The sequence below is a fragment of the Ruditapes philippinarum genome, unplaced genomic scaffold (assembly GCF_026571515.1).
Source record: "Ruditapes philippinarum isolate M1 unplaced genomic scaffold, ASM2657151v2 ctg3916_1_1_1_1, whole genome shotgun sequence".
Taxonomy (NCBI): domain Eukaryota; kingdom Metazoa; phylum Mollusca; class Bivalvia; order Venerida; family Veneridae; genus Ruditapes; species Ruditapes philippinarum.
Window position 1 is genome coordinate 36,866 of NW_026865752.1, and position 17,125 is coordinate 53,990.

At 33.8% G+C, this 17,125-nt stretch overlaps 2 protein-coding genes across 3 annotated transcripts; both read right to left on the reverse strand.

Moving 5' to 3' along the window:
- Positions 1-180: 180 nt before the first annotated feature.
- On the reverse strand, positions 181-15,596 carry LOC132730175 (uncharacterized). The gene is made up of 5 exons (XM_060716032.1): positions 15,263-15,596; positions 14,616-14,799; positions 13,774-13,875; positions 1,858-1,989; positions 181-774 (listed from the first exon to the last, which is right to left on the reverse strand). Exons 1-5 carry the CDS (start codon positions 15,594-15,596, stop codon positions 510-512), a joined length of 1,017 nt encoding a protein of 338 aa, XP_060572015.1. The 3' UTR covers positions 181-509.
- On the reverse strand, positions 7,875-13,761 carry LOC132730173 (uncharacterized). 2 transcript variants are annotated; one of them, XM_060716029.1, is made up of 2 exons: positions 12,858-13,761; positions 7,875-8,119 (listed from the first exon to the last, which is right to left on the reverse strand). In XM_060716029.1, exons 1-2 carry the CDS (start codon positions 13,357-13,359, stop codon positions 8,019-8,021), a joined length of 603 nt encoding a protein of 200 aa, XP_060572012.1. In that variant the 5' UTR covers positions 13,360-13,761; the 3' UTR covers positions 7,875-8,018. The 2 variants fall into 2 exon arrangements, with proteins under 2 accessions (XP_060572012.1, XP_060572011.1); XM_060716028.1 differs by lacking the exon at positions 7,875-8,119 and adding an exon at positions 8,145-9,081.
- Positions 15,597-17,125: the final 1,529 nt, after the last annotated feature.

Consider the following 17,125-nt stretch of genomic DNA (forward strand, 5'->3'; position numbering starts at 1 on the left):
ATGCCCTAGAAATGATCATAGTTTTATTTCTCAGAAGCTGTTTCTTTTGGGTGTCCTGTTACTGTTTCTTAAAAGGTTCCAATTTGCCTCTTACCTGGACTGCTTCAGTTGCTTTTTTTTTGGCAATTAATACATTTATACTGATATAGTATTTTGTATGGAAATCAAAATGCTTCTTTGTTAACAATTTGCTACTTTTATGACAAATAATTTAACATTCAACACTATCTTCTGATAAAAAGCATATGCTCTTAAACCATTATTTAAATGCCTGGCAGGTCATTCAGTAACTGTATAGATACATAACACTGACCAAAAACAACTGCTTCAATGTTTGAACTACTCACTGGTCAGTATTCAATACTATTCAGTAATTTAATAAAACACCCAATATACAAAAATGGATAAATACCAGTCAAACTTTCAAAGCCACGCTTCGGCCATGCGGTGTCAACTGCACAACTCATTCCTGTCCTAGTTCGACATGGAAATCTTGAAGCTAGTTTGACTTAAGAATGTCTGTATTTCAGTGCTGCTGATGTTTTCATTGTAGAGCTTTGCTCTTTGGCAGGCGTTACAGGTGTTTTCATTGTAGAGCTTTGCTCTTTGGCAGGCGTTACAGGTGTTTTCATTGTAGAGCTTTGCTCTTTGGCACGCGTTACAGGTGTTTTCATTGTAGAGCTTTGCTCTTTGGCAGGCGTTACAGGTGTTTTCATTGTAGAGCTTTGCTGCTTGGCAGGTGCTACTGGTGTTTGACATACCTTGGTGGCATTCCTGCATTAAAAAACAACATAATTTAAATTTCAAGTCTTATAAATACATGTATTACAGAAATGTCCAATATCTAAATGACTAAATGTGGTTGCATTTTTATACAAGAGCAACTGTCTGAAATTGTTGTTTTGTTCAAGTATGAATTATTTCCATAAATAAATGACAAAGTTAAGAAAATATAACTAAAATTCAATCATTTGATGGACAAGGTCATTTAAAGGTCAAGGCCATATTTAAATTATTCAACACGGTCGCTTGGTCATAATCATTGTTTTCTCCATGTATGAATCAAATTCGTACATAAATAACAAAATAATGACCACTTAACCGAAATTCAATACTTTCACCTTGACGGTCAAGGTCAGTTCAATCTTTCAGGAGGTCTTGTCCAAAAGGCTGTTTGGCCAGGTATGAAAATAATTCATTGATTAATTACCAAATTACGGCCAATAACATGTATAATGATAATCAGCGAAAATTAAATAATGTGACCTTCAAGGTCAAGGTCATACATGAGTCAAGGTCAATATGAGTTTAATATATATCAAGGTCCTGACCTAAAAGATGTTGTGTCTAAATATGAGATTTATTCCTTTATTAATAACAAAGTTATAGCGAGTTACAAAATAAAACGAGATTTCAGTCAATGTATTTTAGTTTTTGTAATTACTAGCCTGAATTCCAGTTTTGAATTTATTTTACTATATATTTGATAAAAAAAAAAAATTTCAATTTTTACTGACCCGAACTAATTTTCACTGACCATGGGCCACAGTGCTAAATTCAATGAGTGTCAGATTTTCATTAATTTGGCCTCCAGAGACTCTTTTTTTTTGTACCAAATCTTGTTTTGTCCGAGCATAATTAAAATCCAAAAATAAAAACAAAATTACTACAATTTAACCAAAATTCAATTATTTGACACTGAAAAGTAAAGCCATAAACAACCTAATCAAATGAAGAATAACTGGTTACGATTAAAGACTATAGGTGGGAGTATAACCAATTATTAAAGGTTCTAAGTAATAAATTAAATAAATAGTTAATTTGTGGGGAATAGTGTCCAACAGCAAATATACTTACTTCTCAAACTTAAGTGACATAACATCATGATTAGTTTCTACATGAAAAGCCATCTGAATGTGACTATTGCTGTCTTCACTGTCATCTGACCAACTGTCTTTGTCATCACATAGATCTCCTTGTAAATGTAACCTAATAAATACATCAGAACATGTTTAGATTTTTTTGTTTACTACAACTAAAAAAGAGCTGTCACAATAGACAAGGAAGCTCGACTAATTAAATACTGGACTCAGTAAGGAAGACCAGGGTCTTTCATATAGAATGGTCTGGAGTCTGACAAATTTTAAAGAAAAAAAGATGCCTCGGTTGAGTCACGTAATTAGGTTAACTACCGGCAGTAACCTGGCAGAGTACATCACAATTCAAAAATCAAATTATACAATAATGTTTTGTTAAATCAATCAAATAAATACTAAAAACTAACCCTAGCTACATTATATTATCAGTTTTTACTTTAAAAAGTAACAATTTTATAGATTTGCAATGAAGTTAGGAATTTTTCATTCCCGGTGTCAAGATAAAAATCTACTGCTCATATTTGAAAACAGGTCCGAGATTCAGGAGCTTCATTTTATATTCGTGCATTGTTCAATGACAAAATAAAAATTGATTTTACAGAGAAAAAATGTTATTTAATCGTATCATGTAAAAATATTATAAAATTTCAAGGTGTAATTTACAATTATTTGATGTTTAATTCAGATACCTTTTAAACTAAAGATATTATAGTACAAAATAACATTTTCAAGTAAAAAATCTAAGTAAATGGGGAGATAGTTCTTGCAATATTGGTGCTAGAGTTATGAACCTCGTCACATAAGATGTGGTTAATGATAAAAAACATTTATTTGAAGTATAAAGAAATAAAGAAGTAACAGTAAAAAAAATATTTTTTGAGGAAAATTCTAAAATCAAGGGGGGATAAATCAGAAATATTGGTGCTAGAGTTATAAACCTTGTCACATAAGATGTGGTTGATGATAAAGAAAATATATTTGAAGTATGAAGTTGATCCCTTAAGAAATAAAGAAGAACAAGTAAAAAATAATATTTTTTAAGAAAAATTGTAACTTCAAGGGGAGAAAAATCTTAAAATATTGGTGCTAGAGTTAAGAACCTTGTCACATCAGATGTGGTTGATGATAAGGTACATATATTAGAAGTTTGAAGTTGATACCTTAAGAAATGAAAAAGTTGTAGAGAAAACTATTTTACTGCACCAAAACTTTAATCTGAAATCTGGATGCGGGACGAGTATGACAGCTCTCCATATACTTGATATAGTCAAGCTAAAAAATGACTTAACTTATAAACACAGCCATTAACTTGTTGCAAGTTGATCCCTTGGTTGTGTTAAGAACAATTCATTGCTGCACAATATATCATAGAAAATTATGTCTTTAAAAAGAGACAAAATGGAAGATCCAGTTTAAAAACTGCTTTAAAACTGGCATTTCTATAGTTAGTTCTACCTACATACAAGTGGTTGGATGGAAATTATCTCAAACACAGAAAAAACACAGTTGAAATAAATATAGATTTAATCAGAGCTTAGACACACACATATATGATATATATCAAATAAACACTAAAGTGATGTCTGAATAAACAATGAAATGTACTATGCAATCAGTCTAAAGGTAAGACAAATCATCAACTTGAACAGATATAATTATGACTAATTTCAGACCAATGAAAATATAGAATTAAATGAACACAGATCAAAAATCGCACATAACAGAAAATAACATAAAATAAAAGTCGAACTGACTTTAAATTAAACATAAATTAAACAAAAATAAGAAAGTCTTACTGACTTTACAAAAACAAGCAAACAAAAATAAAATGGGTTGGGAGGGAGAGGCGAAAAAAGATCTGTATCAACCAAAATGTGTCTAAGAACTGTAAAGACCGCGAAAAGATGACTGAATTTATAACAACGCGTAGGAATACAACTAAATCAGTGACCCGAAAAATACAAACACCTAAAGAATGACCCAACAGATTAACCAATAAAAATTTCTGTATTATATCGGTAATTAATAGATTTTAGATAAATCGAAAATACTCTAAATTATCTCAAACACAGAAAAAACACAGATGAAATAGATATAGATTTAATCAGAGCTTAGACACACACATATATAATATATCTGTCTGTATCTGTATCTGTGTGAATACGTAGGAGGACCACTTCTGGTATATGTCCTACGGGGAGTGGAGGAACTCTAGTCGAGTTTCTGAAGGGCTGATTTGAAGCCCTCTATTGTAACTGCATGCACAACTGAATCTTCCAGATGGTTCCAATCCTCAAGTGTTTTCACAAAGAAAGAGTTTTTAAATTGATTTGTTTGTGCGTTTATAGTTTTAAATGATCTAGTGTTATTGGCTACTCTTATAATGTTTGTGGTTTCACAGTCACTGAATCTCTTTGGTTTAATTAAGCGTCCCTCAACTTTCTGAGTCAGGTATTTATCAGGGTCCACTGCTGGCACCATACCCCCTGCTATCTTGTAGAGCATTACAAGACGGTTGTAGGTCCTACGGTCTTGTAGTGAGTCGAGTTTCAAGCTGGTCAGCATATCTGTAACACATCCTGGTTTTCTTGACTTGTAGTCATTCATAATGAATCTTGCTCCTAATCTTTGTATATTTTCCAGTTTATCAATATCTTTTTTCAAGAACGGGTCCCAGATGATTGAAGCGTATTCTATTTTCGAACGTACAAGGGCTATAAAGGCTGTTTTTCTACAATCTAGAGGGCAATGTTTCAAATTTCTTCTAAGAAAGCCAAGGTTGAACTTGCTTTTTTACATATATTTGTAATATGGTTGGTCCATGTCAGATCGTTGGAGATAAGTACACCAAGATAAGGATTTGAGTCCACGTGTTTTAAGATAGTATTATCGAGTTCATAGAAGTGTGATGTCTTGTTTTTGATGCTCAGTATATAGCATTTACCAGCGTTGAACCTCATTCCCCACTCTGACGCCCAGTTCTCAAGGTTTTTAAGGTCTTTTTGTAAAGTTATGTGATCTTTGTGGTTTTTAATTTCTCTATAGAGGAGGCAATCGTCTGCGAACAGTCTGACTTGTGATTTAACGCTTAATGGTAGGTCATTTATGTGAAAAAGGAACATCAGTGGTCCTAGTACAGTACCTTGGGGCACGCCCGATTCAACATGGGTGCTCTTGGAATGTTCTCCCTCGACTACTATATTCATTGTTCTCTCTTTCAAGAAGGACGACAGCCAGGTTAGTAGTTCTCCTTTAATTCCATAGTTCTCTATTTTCCAAAGCAGACGATCATGGGGGACGGTATCAAACGCCTTGGAGAAGTCCAGAATGGCGACGTCTACTTGCTGTTTTCTTTCGAAAGATGAAAGTAGGTCATGCATAGTTACTAGTAGTTGTGTTTCTGTTGAAAAACCGGAGCGAAAACCGTGGTTAAGTGACGTTAATATACGATGTTTTTCCAGGTGTTTAAGTAAGTGGCTGCATATGATGTGTTCTAAGATCTTACTTGGAACTGATGTAAGACTCACTGGTCGATAGTTTTCAGCTGAGTGCCTGTCGCCTTTCTTGAAGACTGGGGTAACGTTTGCATCCCTCCAATCCCTTGGGAGTTCACCCGTGTCAATAGAGAGCTGAGAAATGCAACTTAGGCCATTCGCTAGTTCATTTGCACAGTTTTTGAGAATAATGTTTGGTAGGTTGTCTGGGCCATTTGCTTTGTTAATGTTTATGTCTTTAAGTAGTTTCAGCACACCATCTGGTTTTATAGTAAGTTTACTTATAGTAGGGTATTTGTTTTTCTCTTTCATCTCAGGTAGATAATTACTGTTGTCTTTGGTGAATACTGATTTAAATTGATCTAGTAGTATTTCTGCTTTGCTTTTAGAGTCCGAGAAGAGATTTCCTTTCTTCTTTAGGGGAGCAATCCCAATGTTGTCCTGTTTTTTCGACTTGATGTAGTTCCAAAATGGTTTAGAGTTTTTCTTTTCCATACCCTCAGTGATGATCCTGTTTACATGGTCCCATTCAGCCCTGCGCATATCCCTCTTGCATTCTTTTTGGAATTGTTGAATTTAGTCCATGATCCTGTTTTCTTTGCTTGTTTATAAAGCCTATCTTTTTTCTTTAGATTCTTTTTGAGGTTATGGTTGAGCCAGGGTAGTTTGTTGATGTGTCTTTGAGTTTTCGATTGTACATTCTTTTCAATACTAGAATGAATTCGGTTTTTGAACAATGTCCATAGGTCTTCAATTTTGTGTGGTCCTGTATGAGACATAGTCTGTATCTCCTCGGACAGCTCGAGGCAGTCTTTTTTTATGGTTTCCCAGTCAGCTTTATTATATTTGTAAATTTTCCTAGGTTTCTTTTTTTATATACGTGGGTTTGATTTCAGTGTCAATGGACTACCATGGTCGTGGTCTGATATGCCAGGTACGTTAGAGGATGCTTTCACAAGCGATGTATTTGTAGTAAAAGTCAGATATAATAGGTTTCCTTGTCTTGTTGGTTCTCTGTGGATCTGTGTGAGATTGTGTTCTGATGTTATATCAATCAATTGTTGCTGTACAGTTCTGTCTTGGGCATCTTTGGTATTAACACACAGCCTATCCCATTCAATATCTGGGCAGTTAAAGTCACCACATAGTATAATTTCTTTTGGTTTACCTTCATTTATCAAGTCGAGTGATTTTTTCAGGTTATTTATGTCTTTAATGTTCCTTTTAGGCATATAGAAGGTGCTAACGTATATAGTTTTTAAGGATTTTACACATATTTTTGCCACAGAAAGTTCACAATCCGTCACAAATTCAACACATTCTGTGGAGGATAAGTCAGTATGTATGGCTATGAAAACACCACCTCCTTTAGTTTCTCTGTCATTTCTATAGATAACGTAATTTTCAGGGAATATTTCTGAAGATTTAATTGCATTTAGTGTTGGGTTTTTGCCTGGTTTTACTCCATGGAGCCAAGACTCTGTTCCACAGATTACATCTGGTTTTATATAGTTCACAGCAGCTTTAAATTCCGAGGTTTTATCACGAATACTCCTGCAATTAACGTTAAGGATACGAAGGTTCTGTTTCTTTGGTAAGTTATATGGGTCCTCATGTAGAGTTGATTTTTTAGACCTGGTTCTGTGTAATGAGCTTATGGGTATACTGTTACTGGTGTTCGGCTGCTTAGGACTGCTGGTGTGGAGAGGGGAGAAGACTTCATTGTTTACTGAGTCTAGAGTACAATCTAGCATTGAGATTGGCTCAAAAGTATTGGATAACTGTAGTTCATAACTGTGGAATGTAAAACTATCACAATTTAAACTGTCACATTTACAACATTTCCATACTACGCTAGGTCTGTCTAGGTTTTTTCGGTCACCACTACACATAGATAAACAGGACTGATGGTACCAGATATCACAATCAAAACATTCTACTCCTTGCTGGGTCCATGTGACCGGCATGTCACACAATGCACATGGCCAAGTACTTTTATCACCTGGGCCAGGGTTCTGTTCAATGTCTCCAGCCAGTAATAGAATAAAGACAGGTAAAGTCTTCCTCGGGTCTAGGAAGGGCCTATTTCTATGGTGGAAAATTCTCATTGTTGTTTAAGACACATTTCACACATCCCATGTTTGATATAATGTTTCTTGGGGTCTGTTGTTGGCTGTAGTTAATGGTTTTTCTCAAGAAAATACCAACAGTAAAAGGAAACGAAAACTGGCGATAGAGTCGGCGCCATCTTGTAGCGTTGTGGGCAAGTGGGTGGGGTATGGTGCACAGCCTCGTGGGGTTTTAACGTTCACATGGTGATACCTGACTTACGTGAGCACAAAAAAACATGTTTCTTATATTAAAAGGGATATTTAGCAAGTAATTGGTGTATTTAAAAGTCACTTGTAGTCAAGAAGTTAATTAAATAAGAGGATTTTTTATTCCCCTCGTGAAAAACACGACTTCTTCGCGCGCATGCGCACTCCACTTCCTCCTCTATATATCAAATAAACACTAAAGTGATGTCTGAATAAACAATGAAATGTACTATGCAATCAGTCTAAAGGTAAGACAAATCATCAACTTGAACAGATATAATTATGATTAATTTCAGACCAATGAAAATATAGAATTAAATGAACACAGATCAAAAATCGCCCAACCCAGGCCAAAAATAAAGCAAAAGCAAAGCAAACAAAACAAAATGATTTACAAACTTACATACAAAGTCATCAAAGTTCTGTATACCTAATGAAAGAAAAAATTAAACATATATACATGTGGATATATTAAGAATCCAACATATAAATTAAGCAAATATATAAATTAAGTTAACACAATATACATATGTACATTATACAAAAGCAATTGAATACAAATTATATGACTAAGAGAAAACCAGAGTAAAGTCACCCTTCACGGTCCTTACCACAGGTTCTCGAGACTCTGAGAAGTTAATTCCTTCTCAAGAAATCAAGCCATACAGGTAACATGACTACTGTTACACAGTACTAAAACCCATGAAATATGATTACTATTTCAAAAGGTTGTCACCAACACAATTTACAAAGGAAACATATTCTAGAACACATTTGTAAATATATAATATTCTACAAACTCAAACTATATTTCCTTGAACACCAATCACAAAATAACATCATACTATGAAAAATAAATATATTACATAGCAAATTTACCCTTGAGAACATGAGACACTGTATTAATAAAAACAGATTTGAGCACAGCATCTCCTTCAGAATTAAGATGTAAACCTTTATCCCTAACTGCAAATAATTCTCGCCTAGGGAGACCAAACCTATAAAAAGGTCTGTAGGAAGCTACAAATTGACATTTTTTGCGTTTGCAAAGCTCCTGTAAACCCTTATTGACCTCCTTGACTTTACAATGGGAAATATCATAATCACAAGGTCTAGGAAGGATACTCGAAAAAATCAAATGTGTCTGAGAAACCTTTCTAATTCTGGCAATTAAATTACAAAACAAACTAATGATTTCATCAGCTGAATAAAATTGGATATCATTAGTACCTACATGAATAATAGTAACAGGTTTAGACACCAGAGCATGAAATTTGTCAATTTTAGCCGTTAATCTGCACAAATTAATCCCCGGAAAAGGAATCACTTCAGCACGATTAATTCCCTCTATATTCTTAGCTATTGAATCTGACAAGATGTAGACCGTGATATCTGCAAGAGTAAAGAGACACTATGAATTCTATTGTACATGTACATAACCTTAACCATCCAAGGTATCAAACATTTTACATAGAATATTAACTTTATCAGACCAATCTAATTCAAGATAAAGCTTATAAGCGTCTGACTTCCAATCACCAATTAGTTGTATATGTTCAGGTGGAATGTCAGATTTAAAGGCTAAGGTCGCAAAACCCCTTCTAAAGGAATGAGTGGAAAAATTTTTTTAGGGTCTAAACCTATTAAAGAAATACATTGACGCAATTTCTTTTGGAACATGTAATAAGAGATGAAAGAATCATGTGACAAGGAAAACAATGCATCATTACACTGTTCTATATTAAGATTAATTAAACGCTCATATGCTAAAACAGGACAAATCCTTTTGTCCTTTAATCTAACAAGTGGACAAATGATTTTTCTTTCCTCAAATTGAATCGTTTTAGACCAGTTGAAATGTACAAGAATATAATTACCATGAAAATGCACATGTTTGGCATTAAGAAACATTCCTTTATAAATATCTAGAGAAGACGAAGGAACCAGATTTAATTTTCTGGCAGCTAGGAAAAAGGCAAAAAGAAAGAGACACCAATAAACTACGTTATCAGATACTGTAAAATCCAAAACTTTATGAATAGAAAATAAAATATCTAAAGTAATAGGTTCAGCTCTTTTTATGTGATGAGGATTTAGTCTTTGGATGCCTCTTAAAGATAAATTCAACAAATATGAATTTATATGATCTATATCATAACCCAATATTAGATGAAGAGTTTTAACACCACTGATGTAATTTCTAATACTGTCTACCGACTTAAATGACCTACTAAGAAATTGAGCGTATAACCTCAAAGTACAAGTAGATGCTGGCAAAAAACACAAATTGAAATACAAGCAAAAAAGAATGAAACTTTCCCATTGAATTTTCAAATTCTTGTTAGAACCAACTGCAAATGCAGAAGCTGTAGAATGCCTGAGATCCTTTTTCAATGTATTAATCTCTGAATCTGAAAAAACAAATTAATTACCAATCATATTGAAATTTAAAGAAAATATCACCAAGAGTGATACTTTCCATAGAAGTATACGGTACTTGCTGATAAAATTCTGACCTATACTTTTCATCCAAATGCCACCTAGATAAACAATCTGACACACGATTTTCAGTGCTACTTATATGAACTGCTTTTAATTGAAATTCATATAATGAGGTTACCAAACATAATTCACGCAGACATTTTTGTAGAAATTCAACTTTAGATTTCCCTGTATTCAACAATATACATACACTGAGATTGTCACAATACACCACAATTTTCTTTTTCTTCAATCTAACACACCATAACTTAACAGCTACTACTACTGCCAACATTTCTAAGCAAGTAATACTTAAATTTTGCTGAAGAATAAATTCTGGAAAAACACAATGAAAATACTGATTGCCGCAAATGCCACCGCAACCGGTTAAGCAGCTGTCAGAACTGAAAACCTCATCCACTAGTGACCATTCTCCATAGTCAATTAAAGAAATGCCATTATACAAAGGAAGAAATCTAGACCACCAAAGTAAATCTTTCTTGACCTCTTGGGGGATTATATGATTAGCAGAGTGACTTTCATTACTAGCATAACAATCTCTTAACCAGTTTAAAATACGGTTTATGAAAACTCTGCTAGACTTTACACATGCTCCAACGAAATTAAGTTTACCTAACAACTTCTGAATTTCTTTTAATGAAGCTGTATTTTTTGATAACCAAATATCTACCAATAATCTAATTTCCGCAAGTCTCTTTTCTGTCACTTCCATAGTCATCTTCCGACTATTAAATAAAACCCCTAAAAATACCATAATCTCAGAGGGGGGACAAGCTTTATCGAAAGCTTCCTCAATACCACTTTTAAACAATAAACTCCTAAGGAGAGAAAAGGCAAAAAGGCATCTTCTTTATTCTCAGCACCACCAAATTCATCTAAATAATTTAATGTACAGAAACAAGAATTATACATCATAAAGGCAAACGCATTTGTTACCCTTTGGCATATATGAGCAGCAGATCTCAAGCCCATAGAAAGAACAGTGTCAAAAAAATGTGACCATTCCAAGAGAAACCAACAAGATTGTAACTGGACGGGCATATACTAATTTGTCTATAAGCCCGAGTAAGATCTAATTTATACATTAAACACCCTGAACCTTTAGCTTTAATTAAAGCAGCAAAATCATCAATTTTTGGAAATATTAAATCTACTTTTTCTCCCAAATACCAATCCTTAGAAACAAAATTATTTACTCCATTGCCATTCTTAGGAAAACTTAAATCCAAAATAATACGGCGTTCACTAGGATTAGATTTTGGCACAGAGTTCAAAGGTGAAATAACCATTCCATCTGAAAAAGGACAATCACTAAATGGACCAATTATGGCTTCATGTAAAGCCTCCTTTTTGAAATATTTGACCATGTCTTTAGGAAAATTCTTTGCCCCTGAATGATTTTTAACAATTGGTGTTTGAAAAGAAAATAATTTAGAACTATCATCTTGATTCAATTCAATTGGGAAACCAAATTTCAATAAGTCACAGACTAATAAGTCATTATAACCCTGCAACATTCTTCTCATAAACTGAGTATCAATTTTTTCATTAACTGGAATTTTACAACCTGCATAATTGAATTTACCTGAAACGATAACTTCATTATGAATTTTAACCTTGTCAAGGGAAGACTGCGTCAAATTAACCTTTACTGAAGAACAAACCTCACATTTGGAAGAATGTTTACAAAAACAAGAAATACTATTCTTCTCATCTCTATGAGGGGGATTTAGACAAAAACTAGGAAGAAACAGATCAATTATTCCATTACCATGAAAATAACTATTGGACCAAAGACCATTTGATAGTCAACCAGATGCGTGAGGACATGCCGATGAACACTCTGGATGATCAAGCTCTTTTTTTATCTAATTGCCAACAAGAAGCACATATGTGTTTGGCAAATCTTGATTTTCCATTTTTTGTAGTAACAACATGAGAGGACTTAAAGGAGCATTTATTCCTCTGATATTTTGAACAAAACCAAATTTTTGTATCATCATGACCTCCAAAGTTTGATTGAAAAACATTTGTTTGAGAAGAGGAGTATCGAGGTCTCAACTGTAAGACTGGTTCAGATTGATTCTTGGTTCGAATCCTGTACCTGGACAAAACGGCTGTTTCAACATAAGTAAAATCATCACCCCAACTGCCTAATCCTAATTCTATTTCCCGCAAAATAGCTGCATAGAGGGATTTAATAACTGAAAATTCATAAGATGAATTGAGATACATCAATTTTTTAAGCAACAAAATTCTCCCTTCTTTCTCAACAGGATTAATTTTTGAATTAGATATTATCTCTAACTCCCCAGCTATAAAAAGATTAAATTCCAATTTGTCAAAAGTGATATTTCTACTAACAAAATCAAATCTTAAGTTTGAATGAGAATATTTTTGCTTGACTTTAACTGAATCTGAAGCTTTGGAAGTGATACCAGATTTATTTTTGTGTTTATGTTTTTTATGTTTTTTGTTCCTGGTAATATTGTCAAAATCCTGCACGTCAGAAGAGCCAGAACTGATTGAACGTTCTGAACTATTAGAAGAATCTGAATCTGAAGATGACGAATGAAGCACTACTCCTAAAGATTTGAGCTCTTTTCTTGCCTTATTTCTCAAATTAGGCATATCACGAAGAGTGTTAATGTTAAACTGAGTCGTACCTTTGGATCCAGATGTGTCAGCTTGCTCTGTTGTACCTTTCCTTCCCAGAACTGTCCCATGAAAACCACGAACCTCAGTAGAAGATCCTGATGAAATTAGTGGAATTTTCGTCTTTGGCCTAGCACCGCCGACAATACCCATATCCGAATTGGAAACATCCGAAACACCTGCAACCGTCGCTACGGATTTTTCTAGAGATTGTATGTATAATTCCCGTTCGTGAACTTGTCTGCGTAAAGCAAATAACTCCTCCTGTTCTTTCAAACGCTTTTCAGCAGTTGCCAAACTTTTAAGTTTATCGTTGAGAGCTTTTTTCTCAAGTTCAATTGGATCAAAATCACCGCTTTTATCCGGGTTCTTTGGCGGGGGAGTAAGAGTTAATTTGGAGGCGGTTGAAATTTTCGTAACATCTGTAGTAGGTGTTATAACATCTCTTCCCTCATGCAAAGCTTTATAGTCTGGGTTATCTTTAACCCTTTCTGATTTCCTTTCCTGAGGCATTGTTCAATTCAAACAAATAAAAAGTTACCTTCCTAATAAGAAGCAAGTCAAAAACAATATATAAATAACTGGTCCCTGCAACTTTCTAACTCATCGTGATATATGTAGACCGCTCCACAAACAAATGAAAACTTCTTTAGCACAAGACGGGCACAGTAAAACCCTGTGGTAACTAGATAAACAGACTAGCGAAAAAAGATCTGTATCAACCAAAATGTGTCTAAGAACTGTAAAGACCGCGAAAAGATGACTGAATTTATAACAACGCGTAGGAATACAACTAAATCAGTGACCCGAAAAATACAAACACCTAAAGAATGACCCAACAGATTAACCAATAAAAATTTCTGTATTATATCGGTAATTAATAGATTTTAGATAAATCGAAAATACTCTAAATAGCAAAAGGTATACCTTACTGATGGAGAACTATCAGGAAGTGGACACACTCCTAGGTCTTCTATAATGTCCTTCATAACTGTCAATGCTTCTACTGATTCCTGATGGGCAATATCCCTGTTAAGGCAATTGTCAAAATAGATGTTTACATTTTTGGAAAGTGTTAATCATTTTATATTCTAACACAACCCGTATTTTTCCCTATTGAACATAGAACAACCAAAAATACGTGTTCTTATGCAATAAAATCACAGGTTGACATTCTATATTTAGACATGTGTCGTTATCATAATAATCTGACGTTACCATTAATAATGTGACGTGCTGCAAATAAGTACGGAAACAAATCAGGCGCAATTTAGCTAAATATCAGGTACGGCAGCATTTATTTGTTGATGTCGTGTTTAAATCAAAATAATATATCCAAATTGGTGATTTTATCGCTTGATTTACTGTTTGCCGTTCGGATGCGCATCATAATAGCACTCGGGCTATGCCCTTGTGATGAAATTCCTCGCATCCAAAATCCAATCAGTGATGTTAATGAGCGATAAAATCACTATTTGGGATAACTTATTTCTTAATAAAATATTAACAAACAATTGCACAATTTTATGCTGTATTTAACAATCAAAATATTATACAGTCACTCTAAACAGAACAGAGACAGAATACCTTTTAATATATGAAACTAACTCCTCATGTTTATATATTTATAAACATCAAAGCAGCCCTTGCAAACGCCAAGTGTCACTGATATTATGTTTGCTCTTTGTAATTATGAAATACATAAAAAAATTAAAATGAGGTTTAAGAAGAAAACTGAGAGTGCAATAATACAATATCTTTGTACTTACTCCATCTCCTTTCTGTACACTTCTTTGGCAGCAGTGCTAGTCGATTCCTCTGCCAAACACTCAATCACTTCACCAGCACGTTTCTCCATCTTTTGCAAGTTTTTATCGCTTATGGTCTTCAAATTCAATGCTGACAGGACATTGTTCACTCTGACGGGTCCACCTAAGCTATCAATCATTGCTGAAAACATAATTCATTAGAAAATATAAACACGCAAATTAAATTCAACCACAACAAAAAATTATGACAAAAATTACAAGCTTTTTGGTTTCTTGCTAGCTAATTTCTTGTGTCATAAAATAATAAAAATGCAATACTGTTAGTTACGAAATGATCAAGGACGAAAAGAATATAAAGTGTACAAAATAATCAATCCCTTCAGCGTATCAAATACATCGTATACAAATAATAGTTTACAGATAATCATCAATGAATTAACAATAAAGAAACCAACTTACTCAGTGTTTAAGTTACATCAAAATTTCATTAATTGTTTAACAGTTAAAAACAATGCGAGTTTCATAAAATGGTGACGTGTGTTACTTACTAACTATGAAAATTCCATAGGTATCATAATGTAAAAAGTGACACATTGGTTATAAAGTACCAAAACTGAAGATATTCGCATAATTAATTTGTTTAACTGTTCCAAGTTTTGTGTTTACATCAAAACAGGGCATCCCCTTCCTTTTCACACGGTGTGTTTTCCCGTGGGCAACACGGTTTACATATCCGCAGTCAGAACACCTAACATAAAGGTAGCCACTTAGTCCCTGCTGTAGTTCGCCACATATATTATTTTCTATAAACGGCACAGGTCCATGTCGGCACGATTTACACAATCGTAGATTGGTGAGTAAAACGTCGAATTCCACAAGACGCCTACCATTTTTCCAGGTCTGACTGTTTTCCTTGTGTAATTCAGATGTTTGGTCTTTAATTTCATCAGCAAAATCGGTACCTATAACATGTTTCCACATTTTCTTTTCCGTTTACTCGAAAAGCGTCCATATTTGTCGCGTAAACTCATGACTCCGCTTACCAGAAGTTTACATGTCACGTTCTTTTCGGAAATTAACGGAAATTCCCGGCCGTAGCCGAATTCGAACACGTAAATAACCGTCATCGAACGAACTTTGCCGAAGGCATTAGGGTTGGTCTACCTTAATTACCATGATATACTGTCGTTTAATATATATTTTTTAGAGAAAAAGAACAATGAAGTGATTTGATATTAGATAGCTTTTCAATCAAGTGCGCATCTTGAATACCGCAACGCGTCGTAGGGGAGCGGGAACACTAGCTAGAAGACTATAAAAATGGTTCTTCGCTAATTAATGTTTTATAATTCTGTAGTTCTGTAGTCTGAATTCTGTCCATAAGTATCTATTCAAAAATAAATAAATTGACCAGGTTCGATGGGATACAAAAATATGTTACCCTTCTTATTTCGGGTGCGATGTTCGTGCGCTAAACTTTTCCGTAGGTTTCAAACTTTCACAAGAAATCACCAACAAATACTACATTATCATGCAAATCTGACAAAAATATAAAGAAAGGAAAACTGATTCACTATACGTTGAGCATTGGTTTGCTTGTAACCACAGTGTCTACTTTATCTAACTCCCTCGCTAACGAGAGAACACAGACTCGCGTTCGAGGAAAATGTAAATTATAAGAAAATAATATCATGCTTTCTAGTTTAAGCAATCAAACGTAGGCCTATACAGCACACTTTAAGCTCGTAATTTCAGATGTAACTTTCCGTCTCACAATTCAACAAAATGTCCAGAAATACCGGCAGTGATTTGATATTATTAAGAGTAAGTTTAAATTGGAGTGTTCAATAAGCGACAATAAGTGTGTTTTTTTTTGTTTTTTTTTTTGTAGACGCAAAGTGTAACATATCATTATTATGTTTATATGAGTCAAAGAGAAACACCGAGTGACGTTCTCAATCAGTTTAGCCTTCCTAAAATTTGAAAATATTTAGTGAAAAAAACAATAGTTCTAGCATATTTTTCGCGGCAGAAAAAATACCGCGTATTGTATATTTTGTAGCTAAAAGAGTAGGATTTACTGAAGTCTTGAATAACGAGATAATATGTAGGGAAATTATTTCTGAGAAATATATAAAATAGTTTAAAAACATAAAATCAAAACGAATGTTATATGTAATTAATGGAAAAAATATTGTACTGTTCGTCGCCCTATTCTAAAAATGGTGTATCTACAATTTCCTCTTTTTTGGGAAAAAGGGGTTAAAGGTTCAAGACGTTGTAACTTTTATTTAATAACTCCTAACAGTGTGGACTTCTGGATTGGTATTATAGATGTCAACATGTGATGAAAGCACTTTGTTATATACCTTTATAATTTTGCAGTAATTGTAAAAAATTAAAAAAAAAAATTTGGAGATAGACCAAAAAAATGTTTATTTTTAGATTAAAAAATTACTCTAAAAAATGAGTTTGCGGAGATATGACAAAGTAAGGCTAAAAATTGTAAA